This window comes from Lynx rufus, unplaced genomic scaffold (assembly GCF_022079265.1).
Source record: "Lynx rufus isolate CCGP_SWC_20201006 ecotype Redwood Valley unplaced genomic scaffold, mLynRuf1.p SCAF_21, whole genome shotgun sequence".
Classification (NCBI taxonomy): domain Eukaryota; kingdom Metazoa; phylum Chordata; class Mammalia; order Carnivora; family Felidae; genus Lynx; species Lynx rufus.
Genome location: NW_025814836.1, coordinates 10,903,504 through 10,926,252, shown reverse-complemented (window position 1 = coordinate 10,926,252; position 22,749 = coordinate 10,903,504). Strand labels below are relative to the sequence as shown.

Here is a 22,749-nt window from a genome sequence, read left to right as displayed (position 1 = left end):
CAAAACAAAACAAAACAAAACAAAACAAAAGCAAACAAACAAAAAACCCAAACACATTTACACAAAGCTAAGCCCAGACCTAGATGGCTCCAGTGGCAAATCCTAATAAACCTTTAAAGAAGTAATATGAATCTTTTGAAAATTCTATCAGAAAATAGAGGAGGGAATCCCTTACAACTCATTCTATGAGGTCAATATTATCCTGATACCAAAGCCAGATGAAGACATAATAAGAAAACAATAAGAAAACAACCAATACCCTTGATGATTGTGAACACAAAAAGTCTTCAACAAAATATGAGAAAAACAAATATAGGGGGCCTGGGTGTGGCTCAGTTGGTTGAGCATCCGATTCTTGGTTTTGCTCAGGTTTGAGCCCTAAGTTGGGCTCCACGCTGACAGTGTGGAGCCTGCTTGGGATTCTTTCTCTCTCCCTCTCTCTCTGTGCCTGCCTGTTTGTGCTCTCTGTCATTCTCAAAATAAATAAATAAACTTAAAAAAAAAAAAAGAAAACCAAATCCAGCAACATATAAAAAAGATTATACATTATGACCAAGGGGGCTTCATTCCTGGAATGTAAATTTGGTTTAACACCTGAAATCATTAATGTAATACACCACATTAATAGAATAGAAGACAAAATCTACATGATCATTTTAATAAATGCAGAAAAAAAAAACACACTTGGTAAAATCCAACATCTACTTAGGATAAAACTTCCTTAACCTGATAAAGGGCTAATAAAAACTAAAAATAACCCTAATGCTAACATCACACTTAATGGTGAATGTTTGAATAATTCTCTTGTAAGATTGGAAACAAGGCAAGGATGTTTGCTGTCACCACTTGTATTCAAGACTGTAGTGGATATTCTAACCAGTGCAATAAAGCAAGAAAAAGAAATAAAAGGCATGAAGATTAGAAAGGAAGAAATAAAATTTTATTATCAGGTGACATGATCCTATATGGAGACAATTCTAAGGGAGATACACACACACACCCAAACAAAACAAAAACAATAACAAAATCCTACTAAAACTATTAAACAATTTCAGCAATATCAGAGGATACAAAATAAACAAAAATTACATATCTATCAATCTGAAGATGAAATTAAGGTAACATTTCCACTCACAATAGCATCAAAAAGAATAAAGTACTTAGGAATATATTTAACAAAAGAAGTACAAAACTTGTACACTGAAAATTATGCAACATTGCTGAAAGAAGTCAAAGGAGACCTAAATAAATGAGATATATTCCATGTTCATGGATTAGAAGCCTTCATATTATTAAGATAGCAATACCCTCCAAGTTGATCCATAAATTTTATGTAACCCCTATCAAAATTTCAACTGCCTTTTTTTGTGAGAGTATAATTTGACCTTAAATTCACATGGAAATGCAAGAGACCTAGAATAGTTAAAACAATCCAAAATAGAACAAAGTTGGAGGATTCACACTTCCATTTTAAGAACTTCCTAAAAAGCTACAGTAATCAAAGCAAGTGGTACTGGCATAAGGACTGACATGTAGATTAATGGAATAGAATTGAGAGTCCAGAAATAAACCCTTACACTTAAGGTCAATTATTATCATCATTATTATTATTACTATTATTTTAAAGTTTATTTATTTATTTTGAGAGAGAGAAAGAGAAAGCACTCATGCAAGTGAGGGAAGGGCAGAGAGAGAGGGAGAGAGAATCCCAAGCAGGCTCCACACTGTAAGCACAAAGCCTAATGTGGGGCTTGATCTCACAAACTGTGAGATCATGACCTGAGCCAAAATCAAAAGTTGGATGCTTAGCCAACTGAGGCACCCAGGCACCCTGGTCAATTATTTTTTGACAAGAGTACCAAGGTAATTCAAGGCACAAATAATAGTCCTTTTCACAAATGATGCTAGAACAACTGGATAGGGACATGTAAAAGAAAGAAACTGGAGCTCTACCTCACACCATATACAAAAATTAACTCCAACTGGGTCAAAGGCATAAAAGTAAGAGCTAAAACTGGAAAACTCTTAGGAAACATAGGGCTATGTATAAGCTTGGGTTAGACAAAGATTTCTTATGTACAATGACAAAGGCACAATAGATAAAAGAAAAAAATAGATAAATTGGACTTCATGAAAATTAAAAATTTTTGTTGCTTCAAAAGACACCATAATGAAAGTTAAAAGACAACTCACAAAATAGGAGAATATATTTGCAAATATGTTTCCAAACACTTGTAGATATATCACATATTTGATAATGAACTTCAACCCCCCAAAAATAATAAACACAACTCGGTAATAAGACAAATAACCCAAGAAAAAATAGGCAAAATGTATGAAAAGACATGGGGTGCCTGGGTGGCACAGTTGGTCAAGCATCTGACTTCTGCTCTGGTCATGAGCTTGCAATTTGTGAGTTCAAGCCCTGCATTGGGCTCTCTGCTGTCAGTGCAGAGCCTGTTTTGGATCCTCTGTCCCCCTCTTTCTCTGCCCCTCCTCCACATGCGTGCTCTCTCCCTCTCTCTTTCTCTCTCTCTCTCTCTCTCTCTCTCTCTCTCTCTCTCTCTCTCAAAAATAAATAAAAACATTTAAAATATATTTGAAAAGACAATTTACCAAAGAAGATATATGAATGACCAATAAGCAAAAAATCAAAATCACTACTCATTGGAAAGTGAAAATCCAAACTACAATGAGAATCACTTCACACCCACCAGAATTACTATAATCAAAGAGACAGACAATAAGAAGCTTTGGAGAGGGTGTAGAAAAATTGGACTTCTCGTAAATCACTGGCAGAAAGTAAAATTGTGCATTTACTTTACAAAGCAGTTGAGTAATTCCTCATAAAGTTAAACATAGAATTACCACATAAACCAGCAATTCTGTGCATAGGTATATACTCAAGAGGCCAAAAACACCTGTTCACACAAAAACCTGTACACATCTTCATAGCAGCATTATTTACAATAGCTAAAAACTGAAATCAATCCAAATGTTCATCAACTGGTGAATGGATAAACAAAATGTGGTATTGTCCATATGATGGAATATTATTTGGCAATAAAAAAGGAATGGAATACTGATACGTGCTATAACATAGATAAACTTCAAAAACGTTGTGCTATAGCCAGATGCAAAAGACCACATACAGTATGATACCAGACAAGGCAAACCTATAGAAACAAAGTTTATCAGTGATTGCCTAGCCTGGGGTAGGAGTGGGAAGTGCCTGCAAATGGGCATAAGGTTCTTTTTAAAGTGATGGAATTTTCTAGAATTCCAATGTGATTAATACTTGCACAACTCTAAATTTGCTAAAAAATAACTGAGTTGTATCCTTAAGATAAGTGAATTTTATGACATGTAAATAACACTTCACTAAAGCCATTAAAAATAGCTATAAACCTGAATAAACAGGTTTATATGTAGCTATAAACCTGAATAAACAATGCACTTTTATGTGTAATTCTGGCTTTTAAATATCTATGACTACAGGACTTTCCTAAGATTGGACAGCCCTAATTCTCAAAACAATGTGGCAGAGACTCCCAAATCTTGAAAACCAACCCTAAATTAATGCTATGGTTCTATGAATACATAGATCATATGCATTAGTTCCTGGCACCTAGTAGGCCTCAAGAAATGTTTACTGGATGAACAATTAAACCATCTTCATGAAAAATACAAAGAAATGGAAAAACATTCCATACCCATGGATTGGAAGAATAAATATTGTTAAAACGTCAGTACTACCCAAAGCAATCTACACATTCAACGCAATCCCAATCAAAATTGTACCAGCATTCTTCTCGAAGCTAGAACAAGCAATCCTAAAATTTGTATGGAATCACAAAAGACCGCGGATAGCCAAAGTAATATTGAAGAAGAAAACCAAAGCAGGAGACATCACAATCCCAGACTTTAGCCTCTACTACAAAGCTGTAATCATCAAGACAGTATGGTATTGGCACAAAAACAGATACACAGACCAATGGAATAGAATAGAGACTCCAGAATTGGACCCACAAAAGTATGGCCAACTAATCTTTGACAAAGCAGGGAAGAATATCCAATGGAAAAAAGACAGTCTCTTTAACAAATAGTGCTGGGAGAACTGGACAGCAACATGCAGAAGAATGAAACTAGACCGCTTTCTTACACCATACACAAAAATAAATTCAAAATGGATGAAGGACCTGGATGTGAGACAGGAAACCATCAAAACCCTAGAGGAGAAAGCAGGAAAAAACCTGTCTGACCTCAGCCGTGGCAATTTCTTACTTGACACATCTCCAAAGGCAAGTGGATTAAAAGAAAAAATAAACTATTGGGACCTCATGAAGATAAAAAGCTTCTGCACTGCAGAGGAAACAATCAACAAAACTAAAAGGCAACGGACGGAATGGGAAAAGATATTTGCAAATGATATATCGGACAAAGGGCTAGTATTCAAGATCTATAAAGAACTCACCAAACTCCACACCCGAAAAACAAATAATCCAGGGAAGAAATGGGCAGAAGACATGAACAGAGATTTCTAAAGAAGACATCCAGATGGCCAACAGGCACATGAAAAGATGCTCAACGTCACTCCTCATCAGGGAAATAAAAATCAAAACCACACTGAGATACCACCTTATGCCGGTCAGAGCAGCTAAAATGAACAAATTAGGAGACTATAGATGCTGGTGAGGATGTGGAGAAACAGGAATCCTCTTGCACTGTTGGTGGGAATGCAAACTGGTGCAGCCGCTCTGGAAGACAGTGTGGAGGTCCCTCAAAAAATTAAAAATAGATCTACCCTATGACCACCAATAGCGCTAGGAATTTCCCCAAGGGATACAGGAGTGCTGATGCATAGGGGCACTTGTACCCCCATGTTTATAGCAGCACTTTCAACAATAGCCAAATTATGGAAAGAGCCTAAATGTCCATCAACTGATGAATGGATAAAGAAGATGTGGTTTATATATACAATGGAATACTACTTGGCAATGAGAAAGAATGAAATCTGGCCCTTTGTAGCAACGTGGATGGAACTGGAGAGTGTTATGCTAAGTGAAATAAGACAGGCAGAGAAAGACAGATACCATATGTTGTCACTCATATGTTGATCTTGAGAAACTTAACAGAAGACCAGGGGGGAGGGGAAGGAGGAGAAAAAAGAGTTACAGAGAGGGAAGGAGGCAAACCATAAGAGACTCTTAAATACTGAGAACAAACTGAGGGGGTGGGGGAGAGGGGAAAATGGGTGATGGGCATTAAGGAATGCACCTGTTGGGATGAGCACTGGGTGTTGTATAGAAACCAATTTGACAATAAATTATAAAAAAAAAAAAAGGAAAAAAAGAAAACTTTATTGAAGAAAGAGAAAACATGCAAGTCTGATGCTTTTCTTAAAATCCTTTTTTTTTAATGTTAGTCATGAAAGGCAGATATCTTAAACCTATATTTTTCTTTTTATAATATGCACACAGATGCACATTTTACATTTATCTTTGAAATGTTTGGCAGGATTTTCTTTTTGTGATTTGAATGTTAGTGCAGAAATTAATGTTAGATCATTTATTAGAAATTGCAAATCAGTTTACTGTCTTATGGCAAGATATTGTTATCTGAAACTGTCCAATCTGATAAAATAATTTTTAGAAGCAAAAAATAAAAAATAGAAAAACCATCTTCATGATGTGAGTTCTCTCTCCAAACACCTGATACCTGAAACTCAGTTAATTATGGAAATTCTTCAAAAAAAATTTTTTTTTAATGTTTATTTATTTTTGAGAAAAAGAGAGACAGGGCGTGAGTGGGGGAGGGGCAGAGAGAGAGGGAGACAGAATCTGAAGCAGGCTCTGTCAGCATGGAGCCTGACTCGGGGCTGGAACTCACAGACCCCCGAGATCATGACCTGAGCCGAGGTCGGATGCTTAACCGACTAAGCCACCCAGGTGCCCCTATGGAGGTTCTTTTTTCACTGAAGAAAACTTAGGGGCACCTGGGCGGCTCAGTCAGTTGAGCTTCTGACTCTTGATATCGGCTCAGCTGGTGATCCCAGGGTTGTGGGATGGAGTCCGTGTAAGGCTCCGTGCTGAGTGTGGAGCCTGTTTAAGATTCTCTCTTTCCCTCTGCTCCTCTACCCCACTCACATGTTCTCTCCCTCTCAAATTAAAAAACAAACAAACAAACAAAAAACTTAAATGAAATGCCAATGTCCCAAGGGGAAAACCTGCTAACAGGCGGACACGACTGGATAGGCTAAAATGAGGTAACATTAGCTCCTCCATGCTATCCACTCATTTGGTTTCAGAGTAGGGGGTGGGGAGTGGAATGTATGATCCACAAAGTCACTTAGAGATCCAAGCTGACCAAGCTTTAACTAACAGGCGTCACGGCACACCGGGAGATTGGAAAACTGTGGATGAGCTTTTCACCGCTATTGGCCAGAAGTGACACAGGTCACGAGTGCTAACATTTCATTCTTCCCTGAACTGCAAAGAGGGCTAGGATATACAGGGGAGTAATGAGATATTGGCGTAAATTTGGTGAGCGCAATTTGGTCCACCACATCGGTCATCTGCAGCAGGGGGCCTTGTCTCAAAGACTATTTTCCACAGCCAGAGATTCCTCCTTCTCTAACTAAGAACCACTGATCAAAAACTTAGGATGGGGATGCCTGGGAGGCTCAGTCAGTTGAGCGCTGCTGCTCTTGATTTTGGCTCAGGTCATGATCCCACGGTTGTGGGATAGAGCCCCACGTTGGGCTCCGTGCTGAGTGTGGAGCCTGCTTGGCATTCTCTCTCTCTCTTCCTCTGCCCCTCTCCCCTCCTCATGCTATTTCTTTCTCAAAAAAGAAAAAAGAAAAACAAAAACTAGGATGGATGAGCTTTGGATTCTTTGAAGCAAGTGTTGAGGCAGGAGACAAACATCCAGCTTGGTGTTTCTGAAGGACTTTACTTTTTATCGGGGGAGCTAATCCTTGATTCACCTGTTTGCCCAACACTGTGGAAAGTATCTGGTACCTGGTGGCAGCTCACTGAGTGTATGGAATTTAGTTTTGTCTCAGAGAAACACGTCAGGTGAAAGCCTACGGTCTGAGTAAGAATACCTCCCATATTCTCATGGTGTTCTTCGATCATAAGGGTTTTTTTTTTTGTTTTGTTTTTGCTTTGGTTGAAATTTCTTCAATTCAGCTGAACAGAACCAAGAAATAGTTCTAAATCCTAGGGAAAAGGAATAAGAACTTATCTAATGTGAACAATGATCCCTTTTAATTGTGTTAATTGCACAACTACCACCACACCTAGTAAAATTCATATTTGTACCACTAGACCAAAAATAAGCTCAACGCTTTAGAAAAATGCAAAGAAATGCATTAAGATTTGTTAGTCAACCATAGGAAAGTAAAGTAATTTGGATAAAGTCTCTTACAAGGCTGCTAACCAATCTGTACTCCATTAGTTACAGTAGTAAGTCCTTTTAATTCCTAGTCTCTGTTCTTGGAACGATCTAAAATTAGGCTATCAGTTTTATCTTCTTCAGTTACTACTCTCATTAGGTCTCACTCCTTCTGAAAACCAAGGACCAAACCCCTTAATTCCTGCAATTTTGACTCTTTATGCAACTTTTTGGGGGTCTTTTTTGCTTAAAAAAACACACACAAAAAACAGGTCCCCAAATGAACCTTCTGCTGCAGTCAGAGTCCATCATTTTTCAGGCTTGCACATATTTGCTAACAACTCAACCAGTACCCGGGATGCCAATTCCCTCCTTTTTTATCTACTGAAATTTCGCCTATTGCTCAGGACCAAACTGGGTCTTAAGCATGTTGTGAAGCTCCCTCTGAATGTTTCAGGTCACACTGATATATATACTCTTGAAGTGCCTGTGGTTTACAATAGGTATCTATGCATCAAGAGCTGTCCAGAAGTTCTGGTTTAGATGTTTTAAGCCTCATTTCCCAGCTAGAGTATGAGTTTTTTGAGAGACTTTATTTTATTATTTTATATCCCCCTATAACAGAAGCCATTCAAAAAATATTTATTGCATTCCTACTCTAATTTATGCTCTGTAGATATAGATGTGCCACGAAGTATATTTATTAGTTGAATTAATACATGAAGAATCTTTAAGGTGCTATACTTTGGCATTATATATTTGGCTGAATCCTAAAAAATACATTATATTGCTATTTCAAATAAAAATTATTCTTGCTTATCAATATTTTCCTGAACTTTCATGTTTTAATTTTTTTTTAATGTTTATTTATTTTGAGAGAGAGAGAGAGAGAGAGACACAGAGTGTGAGCATGGGAGGGGCAGAGAGAGAGGGAGACACAGAATCTGAAGCAGGCTCCAGGCTCTGAGCTGTTAGCATACAGCCCGATGGAGGGCTCGAACCCACGAATCGTGAGATCATAGACCTGAGCCTAAGTCGGCGGCTCAACCGACTGAGCCACCCAGGTGTCCCTCATAATTTTAATGAAAATATCATTTTGAAAATACAAATGTTGGGTTTCTTTTTTGAGAATTTATCCTTATATTAATTACCCATTGATTCTGGTACATATAACAACACTATGTTTTCCTGGGTCATTAGCAGATTTGTCTCTGAATTACCCAATCTACAAATATACAGAAATTTTGGATCCAAAGCGGATTCTAATTTTCTCTTATATTTTGATTACAATTACAATAATACAATTATTGTATTACAATAATATTACAATAATATTACTAAGTGTCCCTCTAAATCCATATTAAACAACAATAAATCACAGCAGTTTAGGAAATACAATAATCTATAATTAATCTTTTTCTTTTCCCTTGTTCCCTTTACCATTCAAAAATTCAATGATTATTTGGAAATAACATTCTTCCAATCTCACCCTAAAAACAGCTTCTAAAAACTCCTTTTCCTGCCACGATTGTGCCTGTATTTTATCTGGTTCTCCTTTGACGCTTACTCCTTTAAAACTATCGAAAAACCGGAAAAGTTTCTTTAACTCTCAAATCTCTGTGTCGTAAAATCCTTTGTCAATTTACCCAGTACGCAGGAGAGGATCTCTGTTTCTTTTTCGAGCGAATTACACAGTTGTCTCCGCAGCCTGATTTGCCAGTTTGGTTCCCGCTGTATGAGTTTGGTGATTCTTTGTACAAATTAATCACCATGAAAAAGTCTAAAGCAGGGCAGTTGCAGACTAAATTATAGCAGTCTTTTCCCGTAAAGCAACCTGGTACCTCACAAAACTCCAGGCGAACAATGAATGATAGAGCATGCACCAATAGGGAGTGGAAGAGAGTATTTTGTGGAAGTTTGCAACCCAATCCCGGAGGGCCAGAGGTGGGAATTTTAAAATGGGGTTTTCTTTTTCTTGGAATTTTCTTAAAGTGGTATTGCTGCCTTTTGATGTTAAAGTTTGTCAAAGATTGCCAAATTGCCAGATTAAGGAATTTTGAGTGTTTTGTGAAAATCGATACACATTCAAATTGACATTCTGGCACAGAATCCCTTGGCTGTTTTTATAGCAATTTCAGGGCTGTAGAAGTTATTTAAAGATAATTCATTATTTATGATCAAAAATAGGATGTTACAACGTGGATGGAATGGGAGGGTATTATGCTAAGTGAAATAAGACAGAGAAAGACAGGTATCATATGTTTTCACAGAAACTTAACAGAAGACCATGGAGGAAGGGAAGGGGAAAAAATAGTTTCAAACAGAGGGAGGCAAACCATAAGAGACTCTTAAACACAGAGAACAAACTGAGGGTTAATAGGAGAGGGCAGGGGAGGGGAGAAATGGGTGATGGGCATTGAGGAGGGCACTTGCTGGAATGAGTACTGGCTGTTTATGTGATGATTCATGGGAATCTACCCCCAAAACCAAGAGCACACTGTATACACTGTACATTAGCTAACTTGACAATAAATTATACTTATATATATGGAAAAAAACAAAAACAAAAATCAGATGTTAGGGATGCCCAGGTTGCTCAGTCTGTTAAGCATCTGACTGGGGCTCAGTTCCTGAGTTCCAGCCATGCTGTGGCTCTCTGCTGTCAGCACAGAAACTGCTTCAGATCCTCTGTCCCCCACCTCCTCTCTGCCTCTCCCCAGCTCATTCTCTCTCAAAATAAACTTAAAAATTTTATTTAAAAAAATTGAATGTTAAATTAATGCATTAAAATATTTCTTTTGTTTTTAAGAAATGAAAACTAAGTGGCTAACATTGATTACTTTTAAAAAGACCTATTGTTAATCATTTTTGGAGTCACTTTCCAGTATTAGGAGCAAGTCTTTTTATTTAGGTTGATTCTTAATAACCTAAGTATTTTTGTTTTTACATAAACTAGGTTTCCTCGTTTTAAGTCCACCAAAAAGTTCCTAAGTACTACAAATTCTTAGGTATCTAAGAATTCTTAGGTATCTAAGTATTTATATCAAAGTTCTTAGAAGTACATGACATTCACCATGCCACATAGTTCCGGAACTTCTGACGGCCAGGTTTAATAAATAGGTAATTGGTAAGTATTTCATTATAACTCATACCTCGTCTTGGAATAAATGTTACTTTCATTTAGTATAACTTTGCTTTAGAGATTATTCATCTCTAACAGTAATTAAATAAACCAACAGGAAACTAGTTATAAAATCAAGGTTGCCTGGCAATGAATCGCTAATAAATTAATCAACATCAAGCTTTTCAAAGAACAATGAATGACAGCAGATTCATGAGAGGAAGTTTAAAAAACCCTTCATTTCAGAAAGTTGCCATGTTAACAAACATCATATTTAAAAAATAAATGTTTTTAAAATGTTCCTTAGCAATGTTTAGAATTATTATTGTTACTATTATTATTTTTATTTTTACTAGCATAATGCTTTCTTCCTTTGATGTTATCTTTCCGCGGACATAGGAATTCTCATTTTAAAGAACTATTTATTGACGGCCTACTCAGTCATTCTAGGAACTGCCATAATATTTAATTTACTAAGCTGTTAGTGTCCCTTTTAGCAACCGTTTCACACAATAGACTTTAGGTATTTCAAGAGCAGAGACTAGGTTACCCACCTCATCTTTGGAACGAACCTGTCAGCGCGCACAGTGAGCCCTTAAATCCCATGCTTAGGCTCACCTCTTGATAACTAACCTTGGCCATATTACATAAACCTTCCAGACATCAGATTTTCATTCGTTAAACGAGTATGATACTAGTACCTGTGTCATGAGACTGCTGTGAGGGTTTAAGGGATTGTGCACAGCTCTTAGAACGCTGCCTGGTACACAATAAGCGCTCGGTGTTACTACTGTTGTAATTCCTCAATGTATACAATGAATAAGTGCACGAGTCCCTGAATGAATGTATGAATGAAAGAACAAATCAGTTATTGGCAAGTCCCTAGGCTGGAAAGGGCTAAGTTGCCCCCCTCAACGAGTAAAGGGAAAAAGTGCTCTCAGCACAGCAAAACTCCAGCCGGAGCCGGAAGTCTAAGTTAAGCTACGGGCGAGGCCAGGCTGGAGGAAGCCGAGCTTTTGGCCAATAGGCACAGCGCTTGAAAAACGAACATCTCGTCCAAGATGTTTTGCAACCGCGAGAACAGGGGAGAATTATCGCGATGTTCCGTCTTCCCTCCCAACTCTCAGGAGCTCGGGTTCCGCCCCGCCCCGCCCCCCGCCGTCCTCGCCTCGCCCCGCCCACTGCCGTCGGCGCCCCGCCCCTCTCTCCGACCCTCGGTTGGCAGTCCAGCGCCGCCTGCGCCCGGAGCGCTGGCTCCGCCGGCGCCGAGGTGAGTGCGGCCGTCTGTTGCTTCGGGTGGCTCGCGTGCCCAGGGCCCCCTGGCCCGGCTCCCCGGCCAGCACGCTGGGTCCGGCAGAAGCGTCCGGGCAGCGGCGAGTGGTCCCTGGCCCGAGCGGGCCCGTCCGGCCTCGGGTCGCCATAGCTGCCGGGCCCTCCCCGCCCTCTGTGGCTGCAGAATTCCGATATCGGGTCTGTGAAATCCCTGCCACTGAGCTCGCTGCTTCCAAACTGTAACGACCTTAGTGTTTGGTTAACTCGGGCAAAGCGGCAGGTGTTTTGCCCAAGACTTACTGGGAAAACAGTCTTTTACAAATGCTTTTAATATACAATTTTTAATTCTCTAATTTCCAGTATTAGAAAATTGGAGTGGGTATTCTACTGAATTAAATACGGAAGTCAGTCTGAGGGTCTCGTTTTACACACACCTGCTTAACATGTGTGGATTTTCTTAAGGTGGAAGGATTTGTTTACTTGTTTTAAACAATAATAAAGTGGGTTGGTGTTTACATGTCAGAAAATTTGTGGAGGTACACTTGGCATACCGTTAATATTATTAAGTGTCCCATTTATCGTTAGTAGATTAAGAGGTAGTGAAGGGAATTTGTGGAAGAAATTAACCATCTTGGTAAAGGCTGTATCTTGCCAATGAATGCGTTTTGGAAAACCATTAGCATTTTTATTGGCACCTTTCAGATTTCATTTATGTAGATTTTATCTCCCACACTGCCTTTGTAGCCAGATGTATTTTAGCAGGGTGAAATGATGTTTTAAAGGCAGCCCAATCCCAGCCTTCAGGATTCAGAAGGAAAGCAATTAGGGTACACTGAATTCTCTTATTGGATCTTCATCGGTGAGTGTGGATTTTGGGTGTAGTTTTGCTTTGTAGTCTCACATTCGTATAAGCGTTGGCTACTACTTAAATTTAATAATATGGAAGAAACAGGCTCCATTGAACACTGAAGTGCCTGAAAGGCTATATTGTAAGGCAGTGCACAGACTTTGGAGTCAGTCCACCTGGGTTGGAATTCTGGCAAGTTATTACTCTCTGAGAAACTCAGTTTCCTTATGTATAAAACAGGCTAAATAATGTCTATTGCAATGCGTAGTTGTATGGATTAGGGATCTTTATGGTACTTAGCAAGCATTTAGGATGTAGTATCTACAAGATGACCAAAGATTAGAAAGTGAAAAAAAACCTACCTTGCAGTATTACATGTTCTACTTTCATCCACTGATCAGCCGTTTGAGGGCACCTGCTTTGTGCTAGATATTGTGTCCAGGCGGGTATACAAGAGTGAAGAAAGAGCAAGATGTCTGCTCTCAGGAGCTTCCAGTCGGTTGGCTAGATTGACAATAGATACACCAGTAAATATTTAGATTCCAGATCATGAGGAGGCCTCCATAAAAAAAAAAAAAAAATAACAGGAGAAGAGTGATTTTTACTTTGAAACCCAAAGGTTGATGGGACAGTGCTTTCCAGGCTAAGAGGAGAGGTAGCAACTGGTGTGAAGAGTTGGACTCTTCCAAGAGACTAGGAAAAAAGGACTAGAAAAGCCCAGGAGCTTGGTGAGAAGCCAGGGAAGGGTATATCTTATCTCCAGATAAGGCTGGAGAAGCGAGGTGGGAGGGGGGGCCAGATTGTGAGGAGCCCTCAATGCTTGGTAAGAGCTTGATTTTCTTACAAACGTTTGAAGGCTGTGTTTAGTTGATATGTGTGCACTAGGGAGTGAGTTTCCCTGAGAAGGGACCATGGGATTTACATTTTTAAAGGTCCACTGCTAAGTGGTTAATGTGTTAGAAAGTATCTAGAGTGGACACCAGTAATACTCATGGCTCTGGCCGGAGATGAGAGTGGTTTTTGGTTTTGGCTGGTGGAGAGATGTGGATGGACTTGAGATGTATTTCGGAGATGGAAACCACTGGCCTTAAGATAAATTGGAGGTACCAGGTGAATGGCAGGATGGACCCACTCATGACTTAAAGCTTTCCATTTAAGGGATGAAAAACACTGGGGAGAATTCGGATTGCTGATGAAAAGCAAAATGTGTTAAGTTTGCAGCCCTTGTGAGCCATCTAACCTGCTTCCAGTTTACTACTTCAGTGAGTAATAACCCGGCAAACTTCTCTTTCGACACAGAATCGATTCTGGTTTAGTTCCCTTCTGCTTTGCAGGTCAGAGAATTAAGATGTAGAAAGATGGAATATGTTGTTCAAAGTGACATATGTGTCATAAAAACAGGTTAAGTGTGTAGGTAGAATCAGTATGGGAAGGTTTTGAATTCTTATGTTGCACCAGGGATATTATTGAATATTCCACATTGTCTGCCCTTTTAGATGAAATGGCAAGTGCTTTCATACTAGATAGGAGTTTGGAAATAATTTAGTTGGAAATAATCTAGTTTCATACTAGATTGGGAGTTTGGAAATAATAGAAAATTACCAAAAAAGTTACAAAACTCTGCTAATGGAAGGCTTATGTTACTGCATTTTGCACTAACTTTGTGTTAAGACCCAGTGAAAATAGTTTTTCTTAAGAAAAAAAATTTTTTTCTTTGAAAGGCACTTTCAGTTAGGGAGTTCCAGAAAGGATGCCCAGGAAAATGAGGGTTTTGCACAGAGCTCACTCAGCCTTTTAATGTTTTTGCATTTCCTTAATATCCTTTGGAATCCTGTGAAGAACCCAGTCTTTGAAATCCACTGGACACCCTCATCTCTACCCCAAAGTGGGGAGGGGGGAGTCCTTGCTTTTATCCCTTATGAGCCATTTGACCTTGGACAACATTGTTGAAGCTCTGAGTTTTTTTCCTCTTGTGTTAGTTAAGTGATTGTGAAGTTTGTTTCTGCTCTGTGCCTAGTTGATAAGATGGCAAATGTTATTTCTCTTCCTACCCGGTCACTTTCAGAGCTAGAAGGGAATTTAATCTGTTCTGGGTTCTGGGCTTTACCAATAAATTGCTGTCTCCCTTGTATATGTTAGGCAACTGAGGCCTGAAAAGATTGTAAGAAAATAATACAAGGTTCTTATTTCCTAGTGCAGTGTTTCTTCTTTCATTGAAATAATAAAACCGTATATTCCTGGACCTGTTTCTTTACTGCTTCTGATAATCTACAAAGCGAAGAAGGAAAAAAATAGAGGTAAAAGAAGGAAAAAATTAGGATATAGGACAATATTCTGTACATAGTAAGAAATGAGGAAAGTAAAGCTGTAAGTGGTCTAGATGTTTTGTATGTATTTAGCAATATTTTTGAAACACCTTAAGCTACACATAAAATGAGGTAGCTCAAGAAGGAAATGGGTTTGCTCTATCTGATTTTTAAGCTTTCTTTGGGTGCATGTTATGAAACTAGTCTCTCTTCTATTAGGCATTCCTATCTCAAGTTCAAGAACTAGTTTTTCAGTTAGGACTGTTGCTGCAAAGTGGTACACATTGCTTAAGTAGTGAGAGTATTTAAATAGTTGCTCTCATCTCCTAAATATGTTCAGTTGTTATGAAGGAAAAATATAGGGAGCAAATGTGTAACTCTCTCTTTAGTGTCTGCTAATAGCTGTGTGTGCTAACTGGTTTATTTGGCAATGCTTATGAGCACTATCATAATGATTCAATTTTCTTGTTCTCTTTAGAAATGGACCAATTTTGACAAGATGTAGTGCTGCAGCGTGCCTGATGGGATATATTCAGTCATGGCATCTGAACTTTGTAAGACGATCTCTGTGGCAAGGCTGGAAAAGCACAAGAATTTGTTCTTAAATTACAGGAATCTGCACCATTTTCCATTGGAGTTACTGAAAGATGAGGGACTACAGTACTTGGAGAGGCTCTATATGAAAAGGAACTCCCTGACAACCTTGGTACAGTATTATATTGCATTTTAAAAAAATCATTTGTAATGTGGTCCTGACCGAGATCTATTTTACATATCCTAAGACATTCAGACCAGGATGTACATCCCCTCTTGTTATCTCAGCAGGTAGTAAGGATACAAATACAGAGGTTTCTCGTTAGTGGAGAATTCATTATCCAAGTCCCTCCAATATGAGGTTACAGGAAGAGTTGTATAGGAAAGCAAAATATTCACTGATGCGCCAGTCATAGAATTAGTTTCCATTCCAGAACCCCACTTCACTTACCCTGTGCATCTGTCTTTGCTTTCTTTGTGGGATAGGCTCCTTAGCTGGTTTTTGGATGTTACCATACCGAAAAAGTTAAAAAGTAAAGAAGAAGAAGGCCAAGAAAGATGACCTTGAGTTAGAGGCATTTAAAAAGAGATGATCTGAATATTAAAATATATGAAGACAGGCATTTGGGAAGCTTCATGTAGCCTTTGTTTTGGGGGAAAAACAACAAAAAACCCTCCCGAACCAAAAACCCTTCTTTATGATTGCACTGTGGAAATCAAATGATGTTGAATCGGCTCTCATCCAGTTTGTTGGAAAAATTTTTGCCACAGACGCAACATTTGATTCACTGTTTTTACATTCTAAGAATAAGCACATAGTTATTATAACCCTATTTTTTTTATTACATATAGAACTTTATTATATATTTTATTACATATAAGATTTAAAAACACTATTTAAACATTTTTTTCCAAGAGTGTCCTAATGTGACTTCTCATTCCCACTCTTATTGTCAAAATTAATCTCTGTTTTAAATGGATGTGCTTTACGTGGCCTTTTCTGGCTATTACTTAACCTCATTTGAGTCTTACACTTGAACTCTTATTCTTATTTTATGATGTCTTGTTTCTCTGTGAACAGACCTATTTTTCATTCTCTTCTCTAAGAGAAGAGTCTATTTGGACTATCCTAAATATCTGAAAGTATGCCTTACTGGCTTCATTTATATAGAGTGTTTTCCTGAAAAAGTCTTATATAATCTGTGTAAAATACCTCCAGTGAGTGGAAAGCATATGATTTGTTCATTTCTGCCATATCTAAAAGTAAATAGAAATATGTCTTTCATTTTTAGTGTTTGGCATTTTGGCATATGTGTTATTTTGAGTGCCTAGTTAGATTTTTTTTAATTAGATTTTTCAGTTTTTTATTTTTTTAACATTTATTCATTTTTGAGAGACAGAGATAGAGTGTGAGTGGGTGAGGGGCAGAGAGAGAGGGAGACACCACATCTGAAGCAGGCTCCAAGCTCTGAGCTGTCAGCACAGAGCCCAACGCGGGGCTCAAACCCATGAACCATGAGATCATGACCTGAGCCGAAGTTGGACGCTTAACCAACTGAACTACCCAGGCACTCCATAGGTTTTTCAGTTTTAAAACTGTAATTATTTTGGGGAGCCTGGGTGGCTCGGTCAATTAAGTGTTCAACTCTTGATTTCAGCTCAGGTCATGATCTCATTATCCTGAGATTGAGCCTCGCTTTGGGCTCTGCGTGGAGCATGGAGCCTGCTTGGAAGCCTCTCTCCCTCTTTCTCTGCCCCTCCCCTGCTTGTGTTCTCTCGCTCTCTCTCTCTCTCAATCTCTTTCTCAAAATAAATAAACTTAAAAAAATTATCTTAATCAAACTTTAATAGTACAGTTATATTAATCCTTTTGCAAAATCATCATTGCATGATTTACCAAGTATTTCCCTCCTCCCTTTGGGGAACGAGTGTTGTGAGAAATAATTTGTCAAGGATTAAAGCCCAGATTTTCCCATGTTTGTTATTTTTAAAAAAATTTCTTTCATGTCTGTTTATTTGGGGGGGGGGGCAGAGAGAGGGAGAGAGAGAATCCCAAGCAGACCCCGAACTGACAGCGTGGAGCCCAATGTGGGGCTTGATCTCATGAACCATGAGATCATGACCTGAGCTGAGATCAAGAGTCGGATGCTTAACCAACTGAGGCACCCAGGTGTTCTTTCCGTGTTTGTTATTGATGTACTAGGAGAAAACTGTGAGTAGATTACTTCTTAACTGTTAGTCACAATCTACTGGAGTATGGTTTGTTCAAAGAAATTGATCTTTGTTTATGAAAGTTATAGTGAGCTTTTGGTTTTGTGTGGTTTCTCAGCTAAAGTTTTCCCTTTATGAAAATACCTAGGTATCTGCTATACAGTTGTAACCGATATTCATAATGGCTCATAAGCATACATTTCAAATTCATGCTCTGCCACCTTTTTGTTGATCAGAGATTAACTTGTTGCATATGTTTATGATAGGTGTATGTATTTTATTCGAATGCTTTCTAGTGAGCTAGAACATTTGATTCATGTGTATCAAAGAGCTTTTAAACTGTAAAGTGCTATGCAGATATCAGGGTGTAGGAATCATAGCAGCCATCCCATTCCTTTACGGTGCTGGATATAAGACACCTAGTATATACACCTAGTATATACACCTGGTATAGTCTAGGAATGACTTACTGCATAGGTTTTGAAAGCAGATGAAATAGTACTTATCCTAGAGTGCTCTAAACTAGTGACTTCAGGCTTTTAGAATGTTTGCTGGTGTTCTTGATACAGTGTATTTCCTAAAGGGGATTTAGTATGTGGATTTTTTTTTTTTTTTTGAGAGAGAGCATGGGGGAGGGGTGCCAAGGGTGGGTGGAAAGGAGACAGATCTTAAGCAGGCTCCACACTCTGTGCAGAGCTCAACATGGGGTTCCATCTCGCAACCGTGAGATCGTGACTTGAGCCGAAATCAAGAGTCAGACACTTCACCAACTGAGCCACCCAGGTGCCCCTAGTATGTGGAATTTGACCCACAACTACGATACTGACGAAAGGGGAAAAGAAAACATTGGAAACATGATTTAACACATATGGGTTAATTGGCCTTTTTTTTTTTTTTAAAGGAAGCTTGGGAATCTGCCAATAATTTGCATTTTCACATTGTTTTATTTTTTTTAATTAACACTTTTATTGTGTTTAAATCTTTTCTCCTCAACATTATCCCTTTCCCTTCTCTCCCCTCACCATATGAGCCTTTCTGTGAGAAGAGAAGTCATTAATGTACCGTCTCTGCCCTTCTTCCTTTCCTCATCAAGGGGCTTGGTATAGCAGAGTGGTTTATATTTTGTAGGATGATTGTTAAATGCTCAGAATTTGAGAAATGCCATATTAAAACTAAAACACACAAAAAAGCCTTTTTTATATATTTGATAGAATAAAGTTTTCATATTTTAAATCCAAAAATGATACATGCTCTAATATTAGTGACCATATAGGAACATATGGAAAGTAGTTGTCTCTCCATCCAGTTTTTGAAAAAAAATTTTTTTTTACATTTATTCATTTTTGAGAGAGAGAGACGGAGTACAAGTGAGGGACGGTCAGACAGAGAGGGAGACACAGAATCTGAAGCAGTCTCCAGGCTCTGAGCTGTCAGCACAGAACCTGATGCGGGGCTTGAACTCACGGCGTGTGAGATCATGACCTGAGCCGAAGTCGGATGCCTAACCGACTGAGCCACCCAGGCGCCCCTATAATTATTTTAAATGCAGTTCAAGAATTGTTAAATCTCACCTTTGTGGTAGTTAGAAGACGAGAGAATAGGAGATACAAGTTCTGTGTTTGTCGTGGGATGGGTATTCACATAGTTATTGAATAAGTAAGTAAATACATGAATATAAAGTAGATTAATATAAGGACTCTCATGTAGGTATAAGAGTTCCAGACTGAGTGCCTCTGAAAGCAGGGACTCTGTCATAAATTCTGTATCCTCATGCCTGGCCTACTGCCCAACATTTGTAGGACACATAATCTAATTCTATGTTGCAGGACTGTAGAAGACTTTTTAAAGAAGATGCTATTTGCATTGACACTGAAGAGTGACTTTGACAGGAGGTTAGGAGGAAAAGAATTCATTCAACATGTCTTTACTGAGCACTTACTATGTGCCCAGTATTCTTCAAGTCACTGACTTGGAACAAATTCTTATTCTCATGGAATTTTCATTTGTTGACATCCCAAGCTGAAGAGAAAGTATGAACTAAGACTCAGTGGCAGGACGTTCAGGGGACAAGTGTAGGCGCCTATTTTGCCTAGAGCAATGTTGTGTTTTGTTTTTATTTTTTTTATTTTTTTTATTGTGTTCTTCAGAGCCTGAGGGTTCCTAAAAAGGGCTGAGGTGGAGAATTATGGGAAAACTGAGCAGTAGTGTGTCTCCTCTGCAGTCAGAGCAGCTGTCCTTTTGTTTGCTCATATATTGGTGCTCTTTACACAAAACCCCACGTGGGTGGGATGTGTAGATCTAATAAATGTTTGCAAATTCCTTTTAGCAGAACCATTTATTCGGAAAGTTTGATGAGTAACATAGATGTAACTGGGAATTATTCTTATTTAGGGGAGGGGATAGGCAGGATTCTTGCTCAGTCCACACCTCCTTCCCTTCTAAGGAACTGTGTGTCTAGGAAACCACAGAGTAGAATAGAAAGTCACTAACTTAGCACAGCTGACATGAGAATTCTGCATTCTACCAGGCAAGGCCATCTGCTTGGGGAGTGGAGATTTGCAGAGAATGCAGGCTTGAAGTTGTGAAGAATCACATGGCACTTTGGCCAGAGAAAGGTAACAGGATTGTTGGCATTGTTCAGCAAGCTGTTGGTTGCCAGGCTTAATGGTGGAACTGTGTGCCTTGTTTAGGGGAGTTTCTCCTACAGCACTCAGCTGAGGTATGAAGAAGGTGTGCTGTTGTATTCTTGAAGGCTTAGGTGTTTTCCAGGTGGATACAATACAGTACAGAAGGACTAAGGGGATTTAGTAATTTGGCAGGAGGGATTGGGACATGGATGATGGAATATGGAACGTGAGCTGGATTGGAGGCAAAGAAAGAAAGGAGGAGTGCATGAATAGGGAGAATGGAGAGGGGCCAAAGGATCCACTGACATTGAAGAATTGTATTAGGCACGATTGAGTAAGCCATCTAGGGGGATGGGACATGTGGTTCTGGAGAGAGACTGCAGGTGTAGAGAAGTTTCAGGTGAAGGCCGGCTAGGAGTGTGCTGGATGAAGGGGGCTAAGGTGAATCCTACCCCCATTCCCCCTCAGTTCTGCACCAGTAGCTGGAATCAGATTTCTAAGAGTTGGAGAAGGAATATAGCTCGGAAGCAGCAATCACCAGCTCTCACCCCTAACCCGGAAGTTCATGGAGGAAGGGAATTAGCAGGGGAAGCATTTAAGGACTGCAGTCACAGGAAGGGGCTGTTTCAGTGTTTAGTAGCAAAGATAACAGACCCAGGTTCTATGTGCTACACCTCTTTGGACCTCAGTTTCTTCATTTACAAAATAAAAGGCCACAAGAGACTTGGAAGGGGGGGGTAGGGAAGAAATCCCAACCAGGAAGTGAAATCCCTTAACGGATCTGCCAACTTCTCTTAATGAGAATAGCAGGCAGGAGGTTTTCCTGGGGACATGGAATAGTGACCTACCCAAATACTAACGGAGCTCTCACCAGTTACCAGTTTTGTTTGTGAATATGAATGGACAAGAAAAGACATCTAAGTTTTAATGAAAGAGGAGAGTTTGGCTTATGTCTGAGCAGTAAGAGCAGCTGGATCTTGATGAAGCAATTAATCTGTGCTACAAGAGAGAACCTCACTTAAAAGTGATATCCTGCTGGGATTGACGGGAAGCAGAGGTCTGTTCATCACATTCCCAAATTGGGATGGGGCATAAGGCACGGAAGTGTTTCCTTTCCTGTGGACCCAGGAGAAAACATTCTTGACCTTCCCCATAAAATATAAACAGGCAAATAAATAATAAAAGAATACAGATAGTCCAAACACAAAAAGGTGTTTAACTTCCAATGGAAGGTAAAACATCGATCATCCTTTCCTACTAGATTGGCAAAGACTAATAAATACCTAGTGTTGAAGATTATTAATTTTTGATGTGGAAGACAATAAGAAGATGCTCTCACACACTATCAGATGGAGTAGACTGGGCTGAGTACTTTTGGTGGCTGGTTTGAGCACATCGGTCGGCATTTTGAAAGAGTATGCGTCTGAATCAGTATTTTTCACCTGTAAGAATTTACACAGCAGAAAAAAAAATATCAAGTGAACATTTGTGAATATGTCAAATGAACATGTCAAGTGAACAGGATGGTCATCAAAACGTTGGATGCAATGAAACATTATGAAAACCTAAATGTTCATCAGTCTGGGATTGGTTAAAATCTGATAGCAGCTAACATCTTTTGTAACATCATTTGTAACATCATAGCAGTAAGTTACAAGCACTGTCTTAAGCAATTTACATGTATTAAATTAATTAACTAATAAATTAATCTAAGACAATCCTGTGAAGTAGGCATTATTATTATCCCTACTTTATAGATAAATAAACTGACATTAAAAAGCGCATCAATCAAACTTAACAGTGATTAGAGCTGTAGGTTGAGGGAAGGCAAGAGAGTGGGGGTGGGAGCTGGAAGAGAAAGAACCTTACCTAAGGATGCAGAGTACAAGGGAAAGGTTCTGTGAAGTTTGGTTTATGTTTTTTCACTAAATACCTACTAGTTTTACAATTAAAAATTAAAGTAAGATTGTTGGCATAGAGTACCGCTAAGATCTTAGCTAGCTCTCAAGTTGTGTTAATCAGTGAGTCTAGATATTTTGATTTACAGTGATGACGATGCCTGCGTTTATGCTGCATCGACAGCTTCTGCAGCTGGTGGCAGGGTTGAGGGTGCAAGGGGCTGATGTCTGGGAAAGTAACATAGCTATGCCCTCCACCCCCTTTGAATTTGGTTAAGAGTAGGATCTGGATTAAATGAACATCACAGAACCTTGAAGGGAAAACAAAGAAATAGTAAAAGAGCGTCGTGCCATCAAGTGTGGCAGAAAAATTTGGGAGAGGGAATTAAGTTTTGTTTTTGTTTGTTTGATTCACTTTGAATTCCAACATAAGGGGCTTCTTGTTATTTCTTAAATGGAATGTGTGGAAATGATACGTCAAGTAGTAAAGCGTTCAGATGCTCTGTTTGTGTTTTAATGCTGATGTGTAGTATGTGAT

At 38.9% G+C, this 22,749-nt stretch overlaps 1 protein-coding gene across 3 annotated transcripts in view; it reads left to right on the top strand.

Moving 5' to 3' along the window:
• Window positions 1-11,700: 11,700 nt before the first annotated feature.
• The window catches only part of LRRC28 (leucine rich repeat containing 28), a 152,215-nt gene continuing 141,166 nt past the window's right edge, over window positions 11,701-22,749 (top strand). For 2 of the 3 annotated variants that reach the window (XM_047086716.1, XM_047086714.1), the window contains exons 1-2: window positions 11,704-11,786; window positions 15,420-15,647. In XM_047086716.1, the coding sequence (XP_046942672.1) occupies window positions 15,480-15,647 (168 nt within the window). In that variant the 5' untranslated portion in view covers window positions 11,704-11,786; window positions 15,420-15,479. Of the gene's footprint in view, window positions 11,787-13,793; window positions 13,898-15,419; window positions 15,648-22,749 lie in introns of all 3 variants that reach the window. The other variant, XM_047086715.1, reaches the window with a different exon arrangement.